This window comes from Bipolaris zeicola, assembly GCF_000523435.1.
Source record: "Bipolaris zeicola 26-R-13 unplaced genomic scaffold scaffold_14, whole genome shotgun sequence".
NCBI lineage: Eukaryota > Fungi > Ascomycota > Dothideomycetes > Pleosporales > Pleosporaceae > Bipolaris > Bipolaris zeicola.
Genome location: NW_006912063.1, coordinates 18,419 through 38,612, shown reverse-complemented (window position 1 = coordinate 38,612; position 20,194 = coordinate 18,419). Strand labels below are relative to the sequence as shown.

The 20,194-nt window shown below is 51.6% G+C and overlaps 7 protein-coding genes across 7 annotated transcripts; 4 read left to right on the top strand and 3 right to left on the bottom strand.

Moving 5' to 3' along the window:
* Positions 1-419: 419 nt before the first annotated feature.
* COCCADRAFT_33304 (uncharacterized protein) lies at positions 420-1,579 on the top strand (the record flags this gene model as incomplete). Its single annotated transcript, XM_007710064.1, has 3 exons — positions 420-499; positions 552-1,070; positions 1,123-1,579. 3 exons carry the CDS (start codon positions 420-422, stop codon positions 1,577-1,579), a joined length of 1,056 nt encoding a protein of 351 aa, XP_007708254.1.
* A 542-nt stretch (positions 1,580-2,121) lies between these two features.
* On the top strand, positions 2,122-4,120 carry COCCADRAFT_85531 (uncharacterized protein; the record flags this gene model as incomplete). The annotated part of the gene is made up of 2 exons (XM_007710090.1): positions 2,122-2,292; positions 2,366-4,120. 2 exons carry the CDS (start codon positions 2,122-2,124, stop codon positions 4,118-4,120), a joined length of 1,926 nt encoding a protein of 641 aa, XP_007708280.1.
* Positions 4,121-4,832: 712 nt separating this feature from the next.
* On the bottom strand, positions 4,833-9,043 carry COCCADRAFT_85503 (glycosyltransferase family 39 protein; the record flags this gene model as incomplete). Its single annotated transcript, XM_007710089.1, has 7 exons — positions 4,833-5,248; positions 5,342-6,974; positions 7,068-7,363; positions 7,860-8,433; positions 8,485-8,842; positions 8,894-8,919; positions 8,981-9,043. The coding sequence occupies 7 exons, from the start codon at positions 9,041-9,043 to the stop codon at positions 4,833-4,835; spliced, it is 3,366 nt and encodes a 1,121-aa protein (XP_007708279.1).
* An 846-nt stretch (positions 9,044-9,889) lies between these two features.
* On the bottom strand, positions 9,890-11,710 carry COCCADRAFT_1630 (uncharacterized protein; the record flags this gene model as incomplete). Its single annotated transcript, XM_007710029.1, has 6 exons — positions 9,890-9,913; positions 9,967-10,562; positions 10,618-11,269; positions 11,322-11,419; positions 11,517-11,557; positions 11,667-11,710. The coding sequence occupies 6 exons, from the start codon at positions 11,708-11,710 to the stop codon at positions 9,890-9,892; spliced, it is 1,455 nt and encodes a 484-aa protein (XP_007708219.1).
* Positions 11,711-12,272: 562 nt separating this feature from the next.
* Positions 12,273-13,611, top strand: COCCADRAFT_85464 (uncharacterized protein; the record flags this gene model as incomplete). Its single annotated transcript, XM_007710088.1, has 4 exons — positions 12,273-12,364; positions 12,420-12,576; positions 12,629-13,302; positions 13,356-13,611. The coding sequence occupies 4 exons, from the start codon at positions 12,273-12,275 to the stop codon at positions 13,609-13,611; spliced, it is 1,179 nt and encodes a 392-aa protein (XP_007708278.1).
* Positions 13,612-16,590: 2,979 nt separating this feature from the next.
* COCCADRAFT_85691 (uncharacterized protein) lies at positions 16,591-18,845 on the top strand (the record flags this gene model as incomplete). The annotated part of the gene is made up of 4 exons (XM_007710087.1): positions 16,591-16,632; positions 16,839-17,131; positions 17,187-17,351; positions 17,402-18,845. 4 exons carry the CDS (start codon positions 16,591-16,593, stop codon positions 18,843-18,845), a joined length of 1,944 nt encoding a protein of 647 aa, XP_007708277.1.
* Positions 18,846-19,472: 627 nt separating this feature from the next.
* Positions 19,473-19,733, bottom strand: COCCADRAFT_85645 (uncharacterized protein; the record flags this gene model as incomplete). Its single annotated transcript, XM_007710086.1, has 1 exon — positions 19,473-19,733. One exon carries the CDS (start codon positions 19,731-19,733, stop codon positions 19,473-19,475), a length of 261 nt encoding a protein of 86 aa, XP_007708276.1.
* Positions 19,734-20,194: the final 461 nt, after the last annotated feature.

The following is a 20,194-nucleotide window of genomic DNA, read 5'->3' as shown; positions in this document are numbered from 1 at the left end:
CAGCATGGTGGCATTGAAGGGTGGGAGTTGTGAATGCCAGGGTGGATGCAGAACTGCGAACAAGACTCACACACACAAGCAACGCGCATCGGACCCCGCCGACCAGTCGCCTTGCCCCGTGCCATTATGTCAAATATGGACTCGATGACTACTGCATGTCACGCCTGCTCCTAGCGGCATGGCGAGAAGGACTGAGCAAAAAGACATGGAGGCTGCACGCAGGTATGATTGCACTCAGGCAGGTCTCCCACGGCCATGTGCACATAAATACTGCGTATGGACTAATTCGCTAGGCCCCTCACCCTCGGCTTGCAATGTTGTCGGCGGGGGGGGGGGAAACTCGACCATACCATGTCCGTCGCCCGCCCTGGCTAGGATCGACGCTGCGTCACGTGAGCGTCCTCTAGCGCGGGACTACCATGCATGTCCAAAAATTTACCGCATTTCGACTTCTGGAATTTCGAGTGACTATCGCCAGCCTTTGTCCAATCGCCACCATGTAAGACATACCCATACGGCACATTGACCATGCATACTTACCACTCATGAAGGTTTCTTCTCCGTCGTGCTGCCGCCCGCGCCATCAGTGCCTCGCCCTCCAAGGCGTATCTGGTGCAGCCGCGCTCCATTACTACTCTCATACCCTCAGCGTTCCGTCCAAGGCAGCAACAGTGGTCAATTGCCTCTTTCCAACGAAGATTCGCTAGCGATGAGGTGACCAAAACCGACTCAGCTGAGGCTGCTGCCGCAGAAGCCTCCGAGAACTTTGCCCAGACAGCAGCAGAGGCGCCTGTCGAGGACAACTTGACGCCCGCACAACAAGAGGCACAGGCAGAGCCTACCGACAAGTCTGCCACTGTCGGCATTGATGCGCTCGAGGCTGCCGCAGCCCAGCCTAGCCCGCGGGGCAAGAGGGAACGAACATCCAAGAACATCGAACCCCACAACGTGCTTTACATTGGCAACCTCTACTACGAAGTTACCCCAGACCAGCTGAAGCGTGTCTTCTCTCGCTTTGGTGATATTGAGAGTGTCAAGATTGTCTACGATAACCGGGGTCTTAGCAGAGGGTAATATTCTCCACTCCAAATGGCTCAATATTGACTGACGCCGATTATTTAGTTTCGCCTACGTCGAATACAAGAACGTCAGTGATGCGCAGGCTGCTATTGACAACCTCGACATGCAGGTGTTTGAAGGCCGCAATCTTGTCGTTCAGTTCCACACGCCCAAGTATCAGGCGGCAAAGGGGCGCGCATCCAATGGCAACGAGCCCAACCCTCCATCCAAGACGCTCTTCATCGGCAACATGTCGTTTGAGATGTCAGACAAAGACCTCAACGACCTCTTCCGCGACATTCGCAACGTCTTGGATGTACGTGTTGCCATTGACAGGAGAACCGGCCAACCGCGAGGCTTTGCTCATGCAGACTTCATCGATGTGGCCAGCGCCACCCGTGCCAGAGAAGTTCTCAAGGAGAAGGTCATCTATGGCAGACAACTCCGCGTCGATTTCAGCAAATCCAACACAGACACACAGCGTGAGCGTGGTAAGCGCCAGGATTCGTTCCAGGAATAGATGAAAAGCAGATGACGATACGAGATGAAATGTAAAACAAATATTGAAGGGGCTACCTCTCATTTGGAGGATAGACGAATGACGACTGCAAGGGGATGGGCCTCTCTGTACGATATGTATGACTGGGACCTGTGTGTGGTCAGTTATGCCCCATGTTGATATACAAGTTGCTTGTTTCATAGTGGAGAGCGTCCGGCGTTGCCATTCCCCTCTTCATTTGTACATCATATAGGGTGAAAAATCCATGCGTCTTTGATGGTTTCTAAATAAGAGTTTAATCGATGCATCGATGTCAAGCCAATGCCGTGGTTGCATGCAGGGCTGCGGCGAAGTGTGGACCAGGATTCGGCAAGCGCGACCGGCTGCGACCTCGGCTTGCCCCGCGTACCATCTCCACCCGGCATCTGCTGCTGATCAATTACTCGACGCGCGGGCTCCGCCTACTCACCTCCAGCGTCCTTATTTGTCTCTCTGTTCACCACTCCTTCTTCGTCGCGCCGTAATCAACTCATTGACATTATTCACTCATCACAGATTTAGTCATGTCCTTCCTCGGCGGTGCCGAGTGCTCCACGGGGGCCAACCCGCTCAGCCAGTTCACCAAGCATGTACAAGATGACAAGTCTCTACAACGCGACCGCCTGGTCGGGCGCGGACCAGGTGGTATGCAGGAGGGCATGCGAAGTCAGCAAATGGGCGGTCCTTCCGATGGTGTAAGTTAGCAACAGCGCATGCAAACAATGCAGAGTAGAGAAAATATGCCATGACTAACCCGAGGGCCGGCAGATGATGAACGAGTTCATGAATCAGAACGTACAGCTCCCACAAGGGCCCGGACCTGCGTCACCCTTTGCCATGGAGCAGATGCGTAGAGAATTAGAGCGAGCTCAGCATAGCGGATCGCCAGCATGGGCAGCCGAGTTCGATCCGGGCATGCAGGCTCCCCAAATGGGCCCAGCCATGCAAGAGAGACCAGCGGGCTTCAACCCTGCTGAATTCGCAAAGTTCCAGCAAATGAATTCTGCCGCTCGGACCGTGAGCCCTACAACCGCATCACAGCCTTCCATGTCGGCGTACCAGCAGCCCATGTACGGCATGGGCATGGGTATGGGTATGGGTGGTATGGGCATGGGCATGGGCATGATGCAACAGCCATATGCACCACAAAACTTTCAACAGCCCGTACAGGACTCAGGAAAGGGCAAAGGACGCATGGTCGAACTCGACGACCATGACTGGGAAGCACAGTTTGCGCAGTTGGAACAGACCGACCAACAGAACCTGGACGCGCTCGACGAGGAAGCCAACAAGGCTATGGAGGCTGAGCTGAACGAAATGGACAGGTCAGTAGAGAAAGACGCCGTTGACTTCGACGATTTCGAGTCCGTCTGGAAAGGAATTCAAGCTGAGACTGAATACGCTAGGCAACTTGCCAACGAGGAGAGATTTGTCGAAGGGCACATGGGCGATCTCGACCAGTGGGAGGGTTTCGATGGTCTCAACACACATCCGGTCCGCGACCCGTCTATGGGCGACTATCTGTTTGAGCAGGAGAACCTCTTCAAGAATGTCACAAATCCGTTCGAGGAGGGTGTCAAAATCATGGAAGAAGGTGGAAACTTATCATTGGCCGCCCTGGCATTTGAAGCAGCAGTACAAAAGGATCCAAACCACATTGCGGCTTGGGTGAGGTTGGGTGAGGCTCAGGCGCAGAACGAGAAGGAAACACCCGCCATCCGTGCGTTGGAACATGCGTTGAAGCAAGACCCCTCGAACCTCGAAGCCCTCATGGGTCTGGCTGTATCTTACACAAATGAAGGCTACGAGAGCACAGCATACCGGACATTAGAACGCTGGTTAGCAACCAAGTACCCCTCTCTCATCAAGGAACCGCTCTCGTCAGATGCCGAGATGGGCTTCACAGACCGCCATCTACTCCACGAGAAGGTTACCAATCTTTTCATTCAAGCCGCACAATTATCGCCGTCTGGTGAGCAGATGGACCCCGACGTACAAGTTGGCTTAGGTGTGTTGTTCTACGGCGTAGAAGAATACGACAAAGCCGTCGATTGTTTCGGCGCCGCCCTCGCTTCCACCGAATCCGGTGTCTCGAACTCATCATCACAAGTACACCTCCTCTGGAACCGCCTCGGCGCCACCCTCGCAAACTCGGGCCGAAGCGAAGAAGCCATCGACGCTTACTCACGTGCTCTCGCCCTCCGTCCAAACTTCGTCCGCGCGCGCTACAACCTCGGTGTCTCGTGCATCAATATCGGCTGCTACACTGAGGCAGCACAGCACTTGCTCGGTGCTCTGGCTATGCACAAGGTCGTAGAGCGAGAAGGCAAAGAGAAGGCGAGAGAAGTCGTTGGCGACGGCGTGTCAGAGAGTCAACTAGACAACATGATTCATCAGAACCAAAGCACAAACTTGTACGACACCCTCCGGAGAGTGTTTGGCCAAATGGGACGAAGAGACTTGTCGGATATTGTAGGGCCAGGCATGGATGTCGAGCGTTTTCGTGGCGAATTTGAATTTTGAAGCGGAGGATAGTACGGACAGCATTCCTACTAGTGCTCAGGTAAACGAAGGAAACGCATCGGGGCGAGATGATAGCGAGTCGATGGTGCAACCCGAATTCCTGGACTCAATCCCGGCGCCTTGTGCCGAATTCGACGATCACGGCGGTCCCTGCTATGCCGACTACTTTGAGCAAATGGACATGACGGACGAGGAACGGGCTTCGTTTAGATGGGAATGCCTGGATGCGATTAGAAGAGATTTTGGGTTATAGATGAAAATCAAGCCTTAATCACAAAAGACATAGTTACACACATTATATAAGAAGCTCAAGTAGGCAAACGTTGCAATGAGATTGCTTCCACATTGGTTGTTGAGATGGCGAATATATTCTTCTCACCATGCAACTCTATGACTAAACGCTAGGAGAACAAAAAAGGGCATTTTGCGTGTTTCTATGGGCAGCCCTTTTCGGGGACCGCTTCCCTCCGGCTTCACAACCCCCCTAACAAAAGGACAGGAAAAAAAGTGATTGTAGAATACATGAGACCTGAACTGCACCCCTACACCTATACCACTCCATCCACGCTGTTGCACCGTTTTTTTTTGCCGTAAGAAGTAGTAAAAAATTCTGGATTAACAAAAGAAAAAGAAAGAAAGAAAAGAAGTCTTGCGTTCTCCAAACCTCGAAGAAAACCCCCTCCCTCCACATATCTAAATCGTCAAAAGAAGGTTATTTAGCAAAGTGGAGATCATATCCGAGCCATTTTCTTGCATTGACTTGAGCAACGTCGAGACCCGGGTTACCGTACGTAAGCGGCGCAAAGAAGAGGAAGCACCAGAAGACAGCGGCGAGAATGACGCCCGTTGCAATCCAGCTGCCAATGAGACTCGATGAAGCAATACGCTCGCGAACGGGGCGGGAGGGAGTTCGGCGATGGCCCTTGACGGCACTAGATACTTCAGGATCCTGGGGTTCGATGCAGAAGACAAACTCGACAAGCGCGCCAGTGACGAGGCAAGAGGCCAAGTGCGCGGGGAGGTAGTGGTGAAGGAAAAGCTGGCGTCCCATGATGTAGAAGGGGATGTAGTGAGCGGCCCAAGTGAGGAAGAAGAAACCAGTCGAGTTGTAGAGACGAGAGCGGGTGCCTACAGGTAAGAATGTTAGAACATCCCCATCGAATACAAGCGACTTTACTAAGTGAAGAATTTTGGGCTGTTTGTATGAGAGAAACAACTTACGGTCATCGAGAGCATCCATACCACGGCGGAGAGCCAGCTGGTCTGCGCCAATGATACCGACAAAGACGGCCAGAAGCGAAGAGGCAAGCCACCATCCAATAGGATTACCCAGGAAGTAAATCTGCTGGCGGGTATCGTTCTTGGTCCAGAAAGACACACCACGCAGAAGGAAAGGCCAGGAAATAGGTTGCGATGCATAGGGGTGGGAGCTCGTAAGGGCGTTGTTGTGATGGAACATGGCACGTTGAACCTCGACCCACTTCCTCAAGAAGCTCAAGTGCTTGACCTTCTTGGGCTCCTTCTTGTTGCGCTCGTCTTCGGCCGGGAGCGAAGGAATGTCATCGACATACCAAACGTTGCTGGATTGCTGAACAGCCTTGTTTCCATTGATCTCAGCCTGTTTGTAGGCCCAGTCTGGCAAGGGCTTGGAGTGGGTCCACATGGCGACCTTGGTGGGGACGTGGATCAGTTTGAAGTGGGTAGACATGGTCTTAAAGTCACCCTTGCCCTTGTCGACCTTGATCTGGAAAAGCGTGTCATTGTAACGCGCACCGGCGGCATCCTCTAAGCTCACAGTCGTGAATTCCTGGTTAGTGGGGTAGTAAGGTGATGCGACATCGTGAGTCAAGAGCATAGTGTTGGTAACCAAATGGCGAAGACGAACTACGTCGCCTACCTGGACGCGCTGGCCAGCCTCGGCTGGAAGAGGAGTAGAAGGAAGGACCTGCCAGTGGTTGTTGGTATCGTTGTGGGGGTAACCGGTTACTTGCTGTCCTTGAGAAGAGACACGTCCATCCTCGTATCGGAGTGGGTAGCGGTCTGGGTGGCTGTGAAGGTAGACCTTGGTCTCCTTGTGGCGGATGGTGATGGCATCATAATAATTGATGCTAACAGACTGAAGGCTCATGACGTTGTCGCTCAAGGTTTCCTGGAACTCTGGAGTCATAAAGTCGTCACCAGGTCCGGAACGAGTAAGGATGGCGAAATGAACCTGGAACCAGAAGAGGTAGAGGAAGAAGGGGACAATAAGCAGGCCGACAAGACGAGCAACAAAGTGCTTGCCAAACTCGACTAGAGTCAATGCACCCTGTCGTCGATTGACGTCCATCAAGTCCCAAAGATCAATCAAGACCGGGACACCAATCGAGAAGAAAGTGAATACACCAACGTATTTGATGGAGATGACGCAGCTCAGGTTGATACCAGTCAACAGGAGCCACTTCCACCATTTCTGACCAAAAGGTGCATGTCTTTCCTTGTAAAAGCGAATGTAAGATAGCACAGAGAGAGCCATGAAGAAGATGAGGGAGGCATCGAGGAGGATAAGGCGCGTCTGGCCAATGTGGGCGTTGTCGAGGAGCATGAGTCCAGCAGCGGTGACGCAGGCAGGTAGCGAGTATCCGGACTCCCACATGATCATGAAGACAATGGGAACAGTAAGGGCGCCGAGCGAGGCAGGCATGGCACGGTATGCGACATAGGGAACCTTGTTGGTGATGTACGAGTCACCAATGTTCTCGAAGAGAAACTCGCCCTTGTATCCAACGAGCCATCCAGCAAAAGCAAAGAGGAGCTTTCCGAGCGGTGGGTGGACATCGAAGAAGTAGGTACGTTGCAGATAGTAAGAAGCGAACTGCGCGTGCGATTAGCCCTGTGGTCCAAGTACCCGTCGCGCCCCATTGCGTGCGAGAGACACATGTGGCGGCTTCTGGACACGGAGACATACCTTTCCAAAATGGACCTCATCAAAGACAACCTGGTCGGGATGTCTGATGCCCCAAAAGCGAGTGATGAAGGCGAGGACGGTCATGATGGTGATGGCAAGCCTGTAGTCCCATTCGCTGCCCTGCTGCGCGGGCTTGTAGGGCTTGCCCTTTGCGACGACATTGGCAACCTTCTCAACCTTCTCAGACAGGGCTTCTGGGTTGGGTGAGACAGGTCGCTTCTTGTCTTTGCCTGCTCGCTGGCGGATGCTCCCAGCAGGTGAGGAGGACATGTTGGGCTGAGGCTCTTTGAAGCTACCTGTTGAATTGCACGTTAACGCGTGTGGTTGGGGGATTTGAGCATGCGATGGCGTCCGCTTACCTCCCACAAGAAAAGAAAATGGTTGATGGAATTGGAAAGAGAGTCGGGGGCTGCTCTGCAAGAGACAGGACACCTAACTACGAGTTCAGGGTCTGAGAGGACCAGTCCGCAATGGGCGTCTCGCTTACGACCTCCCCCTGCATTGGCCGCTATTGGCCAGCCCGCCATTGCAAGCCCTATTTGGGCGAGGGGCAGAGAGGGGGCGCCGAAGGTCTGGTCAAGCCACTCGAGTATCTATTCTTGGCATCATCACGACGCGGACCGGCGCGCCCGGTGCTACTTCGTTTATTATATTACCGCGAGCGCTATCTCTCATGCCCTCGCCCACCTGCATGCACATGTCTATCTTTGCCATCCTTGTTCTGTGTAAACGGACACTCACCCACTGACCCCTCTGTGCATCAATTGCCCTTCTTCTGCTTCTCTGCTTCACGCTTCCTCTGCTGAGGTATACGGTACGTGGTCTCCCACCCGTACAGTGCTCCAGCTCCAAACACCATCGCGGCGCCCACCTTCATTAGTCCGCTCATGTGGTTTCCGAATAGCCAGATGCTCAGTAAGAAACTCACCAGCTTCCTGATGTTGAGCACAATCGTGACGGTAACAGCAGAAGTGTTTGCACTAAGCATGTTGACACCAGTGATGCACAGTAATTGCGTGAGTGCGTTGGCAGTCAGGTATATGATGTGCTGGGATGTTGATGCGAGAATCGTGCTAACCAGCGGCGGGAGAGAGGCGGCCATCTTGGGAGACACCTGAAATGATTGCGATGACTGCAGACGGTTGAACTGCTGCGTCAGGGTCGGGGCGAATCCGGCAAAAAACGGAATAGACAGCAAGTGTGAGTAAAAGAGGTTGGCCTGCCAATCTTTTCCGTGATCTCTGTAGATGTCTTCAACATAAGCTCCCATCCACGCTGAAAGCAGCTGTGCGATTAGTAGGACCACAAGACCAGCCTGTAGCGACGAGTTTGACATGCTGCTGCTTGACGTCTCCAGGTTTTTGCCCTGTCAACTGTCAGTGTCTGCAAACCCAAGCAGCAAAACCCACTGCCGTACCTTTGACTGAGCATCCGCCCACGCAGAAACCATGACACCGAGCGTTAAGACTGCAACCGAGAAAACCTGCAAAGGTGTGTACTTCTTGCCACGCATCCACCCAGCTATCATGGTAGTGACACTACCAAAGCTCCTGAGAATAATGTGGACCGGAACCGAGATGTTGAAAGCAAATGCCCAGTTGTTCAACATGTTGACTGTGAAGAACAAAGCTGCGCTCACACACCACTTCCGGAATGGTACTGGTGAGCTCCTCATATAGTAACGACCATTGGGATCGAATTGGTAGTGTAATGTCGAGAGACAAGTGAATACGAATTGAAACAGCGTGATCAGCAAACCGCTATTAGGCTCTTGTCTGTCTCTACATTAGCACCTGTATTGTGCGCATTGGGCATGCTGATGTTACTTTACGATTGCCTCGAGACAATAGACCTTGTATTTGTCAGTATTGAACATGCAAAAGGCAATAGAAGGACTAGGGTTTTGTTCTCACATTTGCGCAACATCCTCCAAAGATGAGCGAGAAACTGCTGACAATTGGTGCGATGGCTGCCATGATGGCCGAGTGCTGAGTCAGAGGCTATAACGTGACTACCAAATTTGAGGGTTAAGATGTAGGGTCGACCAAGCCAGGATGCTAACAGGATTGGTGATGATTAGACACGTAACATGAGTGACTTGTGGCTGCCTGCGGGTTGATGCTTCTTGCCAAAGCCCGCAAGCGCAGCGTGAGAAGCTCACTCACAGAAATGAAGAATTTGTGATGCGTTATCTACCAGCTTATCATGACTTGCACTTTGCTGCAGTTGGTTGAACACAGGTGGGTGTCGCGAGACGCAACGTGTAAGTCTGGGATGAGATGAGCCTCACGGGCGCTAACGTGGGATTGACCGTCAGTCTTACCGAACTAAGCAAATTTCGAGAACATGGGCATCAGAGCCCTTTTGTGCCGAGACCGAACTCCACGGTCATGGTTAATTTTGACTTTGCCTAACATGCAGTCAGATCGCGATTGTGGAGTTTGCCCCAACCTATACTTGGCACGATATTACCACCGCCTCAGCAGCGGCTCACTACAATAAATCCTCGCCAAACACCAACAGCAATAATAACTCATTACCATTTCTCTGGTCATTTCTCTGCACCACTCAGAGTCATTATCATGGTGTTGCAATCTACACTACTCAGCAGCTGCCTATTCGTTGACCACATTGCGTCGTCCGTCATCCGCATTCCCACGCCCTTTCGCCATAAATGCTCCTATTCTATCGTCCTTAGCGCCACCAGGCAAATCAATGCCAACCGAAAGGAAGATCAGAGGGTAAGGATGGTCAAGCACCCAACAAGTGTACGTTCCCGCTCATGGAAATTCTTTGGCGATGCTTGTGAACGAAGAATGCCATTACAATGCCGAGAAGACGAAAAGCTGTGCCATGTTAGTTTGTACTCTTGATGCCCAGGCGTACGCGCCCAACTCACATTGTTTGTTGCTGCTATAGCAATACTGTCCTCGAACGGATGCCAGCTCATGTGCAAAATCTTCTTGTTGAAGTCAATCTGGTCCGCGTCGGTTTCCTTCCTCATACGTTGACCTTGCCCAATAGCGCCGGCAGCAGGGCTACCAGCTCTTGATCCACCCTTCTTACCGGCGTTGCTGCCAGTCGGGCTGCCTGACGAGTTCATCGGTGTTGGGATTCCAACCTTCTTTGCTTTGAACGCAGATTTGTCAGCTTGTAGCACAACCTCAGTATCCTTGTCGTTATCTGAAGGATATATCATGAAGTTGTTGTTGTAGCTGCCAGTCATGACATTCTTTGCGTCTCCAGAGAAAACAACCTCGAACTTGTCAAAAATACTGTCGTTTTCGTATGTGTCGCATAGCCTCGGTCGCAGATGTTCGTGAATGGGGATCGTCTTGACTGGTGTCTTCTCCATGTTCACATCCCAGATCTTGACGGTCAGGTAGTCGCGAGACAGGATGTACCGTCCATCATGTGAGAACCGTACGTCAGAGATGGATGAAATGATTTCGGAGAAGAATGACCTTGATGAAGGGTCTTCTTCTTGTTCAAACTCTGCAATCTATGCGTTAGGATTTGGCTTTGATATAAGGGGCCGTAGCTGACTTACGCTTCGCATGCTGGTCACACAGAGCACTCTCACGCATGTCGGCGAGCTTGATCGTTCCCTTGGAGCTCGCATACATGAACCAGTTGCAGCTGATAGGGTGGAACTCGGCAGCTGTGATGACCTCTGTAAGCTCCTCCATGTTCGCTGGCTTGATGTCGACAATGTTGAAGCTCTGGTCCTGGATGTTGAGGTTCCAGAGGTTGATCCGCAGATCGTCGCTACTAATGAACGTCTCTCCGTCACTGTTCACAGATATGCTGTTGATGTGGTATGCATGCGCATTGGCATACGTCTTCCGGGGTACTGCTGCGACTACGGTATCGTGATGTGTAAGTCGGGGGAGCTTCAGGTCCGTGGCACTGCGGAACTGTGCATTTGGGTTCCTGACGGGACCGCCGCCACCAGCAACCCCACCTCCAGGCGTTAACTCGTGTGACAGATTGTTCTCTGCCACTACCTTGAGCGACTTCTCAAATACCTTCCATAATTTGATGGTCTTGTCGTTTGTGGAAAGCAGGTAGTGTGAGGCGTTTTGTCGGCGGCACCATTTGATCTTGTTGATCTTTTCCTCGATCTCGAGAGATTTTAGGTAGTCGAACTCGGGCTCGTGCGATTGGAACTCGGTGTGGAATTTGTATTCGCAGGTTTTTTTCTGCTGCTTGTTAGGTGCTGTCACGGTAAGGGAACTAGTAAAGATGCCCTACCGTCTCGTTCCTTTCAAACAAGACCACACGACCACCCTTGTCACCGGTTGCAAGGTAGTTACCCGTCTGGTCGAACTCGACGGTGGAGATGATGTCAGCTGTACTCGTAGTTAGTCATTGCACGCAGGGATTGAGGGGGCGGACAGAGGGCAGAAAGCTGTACACAAGGTTAAATGCTAAGAAAAAGGTACGTACCTTCGGTTATATCCTCAACATCGCCTTTGTCGCCAAAGCACCTGTTGCAGTCAGTGGCGGTTGCAGAGCGCTTTGGCCGACCTCGCAAAAATGACAGGAAGTGAGCCGATAGAGCTCAGCTACCCCGCTTGCACAGGGTATTGCACGTACTGGGTGAATTTCCACGTCGTGGGGTTTCCTTCTGCTTCTACCATGATTCTTGACAAGGGTCGCCGAACGCCAGCGGAGTGCGATCAGGTGCAGCGAGCGCGGTGGTGTATTGGGTGCAAAGGGACTCTCGCTGAGCAATTACGTGGGCCGTGGAGCTTGCGGGGGGGCTAGGGACGAGACAACGCTGCCGACGTCGATGGTGGAGGGTGGGTGGTGGATGATGTAGTGAGGGCGGTGTCTGTTGGGGGGGGTATGTGTGTGTGTGTGTGGGCAATGGCGGGGGGACTAGCGGATGGAAGGCGTGTGTTTGGGGCGTGCGGGAGACTCGACTCGACGGGGGCAGCGGAATGAAGGCGGCGGGCGACAACGCAAGCAGCAACAGCGCAGGTACGGAGACAGAGCGTGTTAGGTGATACCTCGATTCACTCTTAGTGGGGGGCTGTCCAACCTCCAAACCGCCAAGCCCTCCGGGCCACAGAAACCACGCCTTGCCGCTTGCAGCTAGCCCCGTCCACTCGCTCCGCCCACAACAATATTCGTCGGCCTCGCTCAATTGAACTTCTTCGACAACTTCGACTCTACTAACCGCAGCACATCGAACTCGCCATGTCCCACAGGAAGTTCGAAGCCCCCCGCCACGGGTCTCTGGCATTCTTGCCGCGAAAGCGCGCCTCCCGTCACCGCGGTAAGGTCAAGAGGTAATTACTGTCGCTGCCGCCAAAAGTTCGACATCCAGCTCACCATCGTGGCCAGCTTCCCTAAGGATGACCCCAAGAAGCCCGTCCACCTGACGGCTGCCATGGGCTACAAGGCTGGTATGACCACGATTGTCCGCGACCTGGACCGCCCGGGTGCCAAGCTGCACAAGAAGGAAATCGTCGAGGCCTGCACCGTCATCGAGACTCCTCCCGTACGCATACGCCTGCAGAATCAATTGGGAGCCACGGCTAACACACGCACAGATGATCGCTGTCGGTCTTGTCGGTTACATCGAGACTCCCCGCGGTCTCCGCTCCCTCACCACTGTCTGGGCTGAGCACTTGAGCGACGAGGTCAAGCGTCGCTTCTACCGCAACTGGTACAAGAGCAAGAAGAAGGCCTTCACCAAGTACGCCAAGAAGCACTCCGAGAACAACGGCCAGTCCATCACCCGCGAGCTCGAGCGCATCAAGAAGTACTGCACTGTCGTCCGTGTCCTCGCCCACACCCAGATCTCCAAGACCCCACTCCAGCAGAAGAAGGCCCACCTTATGGAGATCCAGGTCAACGGTGGCAGCGTTGCCGACAAGGTCGAGTTCGGCCACGGTCTCTTCGAGAAGCCCATTGAGATCACCTCAGTCTTCGAGGACAACGAGATGATTGACGTTATCGCCGTCACCAAGGGTAAGGGATTCAACGGTGTCACCTCTCGTTGGGGCACCAAGAAGCTCCCGCGTAAGACACACAAGGGTCTCCGCAAGGTCGCCTGTATCGGTGCCTGGCACCCTGCCCACGTCCAGTGGACTGTTGCCCGTGCTGGTCAGGACGGATACCACCACCGTACCTCTGTCAACCACAAGATCTACCGTATCGGCAAGGGCGATGACGAGGGTAACGCCTCCACCGACTTTGACGTCTCCAAGAAGCGCATCACTCCGTAAGTTATAGGCCTTTGCAACAAGTGAATGGATTACAGCTAACACTTTCTAGTATGGGTGGTTTCGTCCGCTACGGTGAGGTCAAGAACGACTACGTTCTCCTCAAGGGTGCCTGCCCTGGTGTTAAGAAGCGCGTCATGACCCTGCGCAAGTCCATGTTCACCCACACCAGCAGGAGAGCGCTGGAGAAGGTCGAGCTCAAATGGATCGACACCTCTTCCAAGTTCGGTCACGGTGCTTACCAGACACCGGCGGAGAAGAGGCAATACGAGGGTGTCCTCAAGAAGGACCTCCAGGCTTCATCTTAAGAGGCCTGAGGTTGTGGTTATGGTACGGAGTGCATGCATTTCTTCTCATGGGCTTTGGCGCACGGGATAGGTCTATAACATGGATGCCAGTCATGAGCGATTGAACAAAAATTCAACGATTCCCCAATTCATGAATATATGTTTTTGATTTTTAGTGACATGTGTTGTGTTGGGTGTCTGAGGACGGGTACATGATTACTGTGTAGTCGAGGGGTTATTTTGTCGAAGCGTTTGGTTTGCTAGTGGCCAGACCCATTGGCCAAACCAGTGTCGACTTGTAGGATGTGCTTTATGTATACTGATAGGGTTTCCTAGCAAGGAAGAGGATAATATGACAGAGCCTCAGAGTGGATATATCTTCATCACATATGTTTTCAGGGTTACAGCCCTTCTAACGCAGAGAGATTCCATATTGTGATGGACTAAGCTTAGAGTAAGAGTGCTCGGTGACACCATGTGGGTGACCCTCGCAATATCGGGTTGAGGTCGTCGCTTTCAAGTACCAACTGCGTGACAATATCAGCAGCTCTAATATCTTGTGTCAGCTTTTTTTTAAAGCACAGTGGGCGTGTTGTAGTTTCATGCTATGCCTGCTAGAGTCCGACCTGTTATACTTGTAATTCAATTATTCATATTGAGTATACAGAGTTTTCTCGTATGTAGGGATCGTCACGGTGAGATACAAATAATGGACGGTGATCTCATTCAAGTGTCAACTACATAAGGATATTGTCAGCTCTAATCCTCTTGTATCAGCCTTTTTGGTACGGTGAGCGAGTTGTAGTTACCTATGCGGCCCGATTGGATCCATTTGCGTCTGACCGACCAGAATAGCCAAGGACAGGCCTACGTATAGCAGTTACGTGTAACATGATAATATGCTGAAACACTCCGCATGCTAGAAATAGCTAATCATATTTCAAGGGTTGTAAAGAAGTCTACAATCTTTACTTATCCAATCGGTTACTTTCAGCAGACAGGCCTTTTCGGCATGTAGAGACGATCTTTACTCTACGCCTGAATTCTGTCATCATGCACTATGAGATCACCAAGAAGCTCTACTAAAAGCCGACTAACCCGTTATAGGAGAGTCTGTCCCAAACCTTACATATTTTACATATAACTATAAGTACATTTCTATAAGTACCCTTCTATGCTATATACTTCCAGCCTAACTCAATATTCATCACCCCTCTCCTCTCGTACAAGATAACCATAAAATTTCTTATTCTTCTTATTGCGAGCCTAAGCTTCGCCTCTGCACAATGTGTCACTGCTACTGTAAGGCCCAATTTCTAGCTATATGGAATTAAGCAGTGATAACCAACTATACAAACAGACTTCAGCTGGAAATACTCCTGCTACCAAATGCACTATGAATGATGTTTGTCAGCCTACACTTGTCGCCGTGTGTGTAAGTTGTCCTCTGAAGTTGCGAAGTTGGAATCAAAGCTAACAAAGTACCAGGCTATAGCGCAAATACATCAATCGGCTTTTGCTACAGCTTGCTGTGGCTAGCTTTCGGGCATAGCCTGTTACATAGAATTAAGCCATACTTCTCAATCTCGATCTCAGTTAGGGAGAGTCAACTAAAATGGCAGTGTCAGCCTAGAGGTACTATGTATGGTCACATGGTTGTCCATTGACTGATAATGTTGTATGAAACCTGTCACCGCCTATTGCTGTGGCTAAAAAGATTTCGATAAAGAACGAATAAAAAACATTCAATATCAATGTTTGACTTCGCGTAAGTATTCGATTACCCTAGGCGTGGATGTAGAGTTCAGTTCTCGTAACTCTAGAGACATGTTCGACACTGCCAAGAGTAACAAAAAGCCCCAGACCCTCGCCATGTGATCTTGGAATTAAGCAAAAAAAAAAGATCCAAAAACATACGACAGCGGGGATTCGCCAGTGGTCACCCACCTGACTACTAATCCGCCGATTTCAAGCTTGTATAGGCCAGATCGAACGGGATGGCTAAATTTCTTGAATCTATGGCCGTATGTGCCAGAAAAACCAGAATAGATCTATTATATGCGTAAAAAAATCGATGTTGGCGGACAGGATTTTCAAAGCGCTCACGCGATGTTATCGATACCGAACCTTGACTGGCACCGTTGCACCAGCAGAACATAACCACTCTACATCAGCCTCCGCCTCTCTATTTTTTTTGGCTACAGACTCGACAAAGAAAAAGGCCAAAAAATCTACATTTGATATCGCATAGAGCCCCGGTGACCTAAGCGTGTAGGTGCAGAGTCTATTTTACTTCTCGCAACTCTATACACAGAGATGTTTGACCCTGCCAAGAAAACAAAGAGCCCCAGACGCTTGTGATGGTGGCGGCTCTGCGTGAGTTTGGAAAGCCGGGGGGAATTTCCCTAATTTATGGTTGGGGCGGCCATGTGATCAGTCGAGAACGTCTATGACGCCGACGAATTGAGCTTCATATCTTGAGCGGCAACGGCAACAGTTGTCGGGCCAGAAAATGGTTCGTGGTCTGACCCGGGTAACGGCAGTGGCGACCGCCGTACACTCAGGCTTTGTTGCCAACATGAGTCCTTGATGGCCTTGAGTAGAGAGCGTGGTCATATCAGGTTTGTATGTAGCCGAAATTGAATGTTCATCTCAACGTGTTCAATTGCATGCGCGGGCGGTCTGAATGTGCAATACGACATGCAAGGCATGTTGGCGAGATAGCACCAAGCAGTCAAATATCTGCATACATTTATGTACTGTACATGTATACAAGACTCCAGACGGAGAGGCAGACGTTCATCACGGCATCAAGAAGAAAAGTCGGGATGGCAGGTACTTGCGCGACAATGCAGCCGAGGCTTACCGATCCAATGAGCGCTGCCCGATTTTAGTTTGTAAGTAGAGGGTCGGTCGCAACTGCCATCATCGACCTCCAACATCAAACCCCCAGGACCTCTCGCCCCTCCGCCAGTCCTTCACTCTTCGGCTACCGCCAATATGAGTTGTCTCAGGATGCGTCGCACGCAGCTTGCGAGCCAGGTAAGTCTATTGCGAGCCTTCTCAATCACTCGTTGCCAGCGGACGAGTGGCCTCCGCCGCACCGAGGCGTGTGCCACATCCCACATGGCTCTGGCAGACAGTCGCATGGCGGGCTACCACCTCGACACCCCCAGACGACGCCATTAGATGCCCTGCAAGCTTGCGTTATTTCTCAATTGCTCAATGGCTAATGCACCTCACCATAGCTCGCGAGGAGTTTCCGCCCAAGCACACGTGCTTTCTCCTCAACTCGACCCTTCCAACGTATAATCGCTACCGAGAACCTGCGAGCAAAGGAGGCTTCAGGCTTCATCTCCAGCAAGTACCCTGTCATTGACCATCAATACGATGCCATTGTGGTTGGCGCTGGAGGAGCTGGTCTGCGAGCAGCTTTCGGTCTCGCCGAGGCGGGCTTCAACACGGCCTGTATCTCAAAGCTTTTCCCCACTCGATCGCACACGGTAGCTGCGCAGGGTGGTATCAATGCGGCGCTTGGAAAGTACGTATAGGCAGTAGGCCAAAGGCGAGCTGAAAAGGCTGACGTATATATGTAGCATGCACGAGGATGATTGGAGGTGGCACATGTACGATACCGTCAAAGGTTCAGATTGGCTTGGTGACCAGGACGCTATCCACTACATGACAAGAGAGGCCCCACAGTCTGTCATCGAGCTCGAGAACTACGGTTGCCCATTCTCCAGAACCGACGACGGCAAGATGTACGCTTTCCCGTAGCCCCAGTTTCCAGTAGCATGCTGACCTGGTGTAGTTACCAACGTGCCTTTGGTGGTCAATCGCAAAAGTATGGAAAGGGCGGACAGGCATACCGATGCTGTGCTGCCGCCGACAGAACTGGTCACGCTCTCCTGCACACGCTCTACGGACAATCTCTCCGCCACAACACCAAATACTTCATTGAGTTCTTCGCTACCGATTTGATCATGGAAGATGGCGTCTGCAAGGGTGTCGTTGCCTACAACCAGGAAGACGGAACTATCCACCGTTTCATCGCTAAGAACACTGTTTTGGCCACTGGTGGTTACGGACGTGCCTACTTCAGCTGCACATCGGCTCACACCTGTACCGGTGACGGTATGGCCATGGTTGCTCGCGCAGGTCTCCCCAATCAGGACATGGAGTTCGTCCAGTTCCACCCCACTGGTATCTACGGCGCTGGATGCTTGATCACTGAGGGTTCCCGTGGAGAGGGTGGTTATCTTCTCAACTCCGAGGGTGAGCGATTCATGGAGCGTTATGCACCCACCGCCAAGGATCTTGCCTCGCGTGACGTTGTCTCTCGATCGATGACTCTGGAAATCCGTGAAGGCCGTGGTGTTGGTCCTGAGAAGGACCACATCTACCTTCAGCTCAGCCACCTGCCTCCTGAGGTCCTCCACGAGCGTCTGCCCGGTATCTCTGAGACCGCTGCCATTTTTGCTGGTGTAGATGTTACCAAGCAGCCCATTCCCGTCCTTCCCACTGTTCACTACAACATGGGTGGTATCCCCACCAAGTACACTGGTGAGGTTCTCACTCAAGACGCCCAGGGTAACGACCAAGTTGTGCCTGGTCTATTCGCTTGCGGTGAAGCTGCGTGCGTGTCTGTTCACGGAGCTAACCGTCTCGGTGCCAACTCATTGCTCGATCTTGTTGTCTTTGGACGTGCTGTTTCCCACACCATCCGCGACAACTTCAGCCCCGGCCAGACCGCTGATCCCGTATCTGCCGATGCCGGTGCCGACTCCATCGCCGTCCTGGACAAGGTCCGTACCTCCGAGGGCACCAAGTCCACCGCCGAGGTCCGCCTACAGATGCAAAAGGTCATGCAGACTGATGTCGCCGTCTTCCGAACACAAGAGTCGCTCGATGAGGGTGTCAAGAAGATCCGCGAGGTTGATGCCGACTTTGTCAACGTTGGTATCAAGGACCGCAGCATGATCTGGAACTCGGACCTTGTCGAGACTCTTGAGCTACGAAACTTGCTCACTTGCGCTGTTCAGACTGCCGAGTCTGCCGCCAACCGCAAGGAGTCGAGAGGCGCCCACGCCCGCGAGGACTACCCCGACCGTGACGACGAGCAGTGGATGAAGCACACACTGTCGTGGCAGAAGCAGCCACACGGTGAGACCAAGCTTGGCTACAGGGCAGTGACTGGTACCACGCTAGACGAGGCCGAGTGCAAGGCTGTGCCACCATTCAAGCGTACCTACTAGACTATAAAAGATAGAAAGTGGGGGTTTGCGGCAACAAGAGAAAGAGTTATGTTTTTTGTATTTTATGTACATTTGCTGACGGATGGGGATTGGCTGTGCATGTTTTAGCATGTTTGAAAGTATCAAAGTAGTTGAGAAATGTGAAATAAAGTTAAGGCCAGGTTGTATTTGGAGGTTGTTTGGGTAGTTTGTGATTGTGGTTGTGGTAAAACACTTTGTGATTGGCGTATGAATGGAAGAAGATCCGGTTGGACGAAGCGAGTCGTATTTGCTAATGAGGAAATTCGTAAGCGCCCACGTAAGGAGTAGACGTGTACACGAATTGTAAGCGCGCAATCAGGGCGGTTAAACCACAAAATACGTCTTTTGGTGATGATTGGTTGGCTTGAGGGGAGGGACAGTATCTTCTCCATTTGGGTCGGGGGGGGGGGGCGACAACTGTGGGAAATTGGAATGTTGGCGTAGTAGTGTGGCTACAACAATGTCAAATTACTCGGTACTATGTTCCAGCGGGGAGGGAAAAAACTAAAACTACCAAGACCAAACTACTGTACTTACCAAGACAAATCTCTCTCTCTACTTAACAATGCACACCAAGACAGCATTAATAACAAGCCTCCCCACATATTAACGACTCCCTCCCCCGCAACCTTGAGCGTTTGACCCAGGGGGATTTTTTATATATGTTCCCCACAAATGTCCCTTGGCTAGATTTTCTCGTCCACAAACATAGCACCATGAGAGGGGTCGCTTGGCTGAGTCGTGTATGTGTGTGTGTGTGTGCGGCGATGACAAATGTGACAAGTGGATGTATAAACGAGATGTTGAAACGGTATAGGTGTCGTCGGTGAATTTGGCACCTTTTTGTGTAAAATTGAATACAACCATTATGCACGAGTGATTTGTAGTATACTCAATCAATGTTGATACGATATGTATAATTTTCTTGGGGGGTTTTTTTTTAAAAAAAAAAAAACCCCTGCCTCTTTCTATGCCGCGGTGTTCCGACTGGGTTGTGCTAAACGGCGGGGGTCTTAGAGGGGGGGGCTACGTAAGGTGTGTTGCGTGGCGTTGGAAGGGAAGGAGGAGAGAGGGGGGGGGATGGGAGATCGTTTGTATCAGAATAAAATAGCCACATATACATCAAGGTTTGTCGCAAATGCTGCGCCCTTTTTTTATTTTTGGTGGATGGGTTGATTTGATTTTTGATTTTTGCATTTTCCCCAGTTCCACACACCCCAGAGCAAAGTCAAATTTTTGCGGATGATGGGGGATGTGGGTATGGGGAAAAGAAAAGGAAATATTGACAACGAAATTAAGGTAGTGTGCCCATGTGAATACTCCACGCT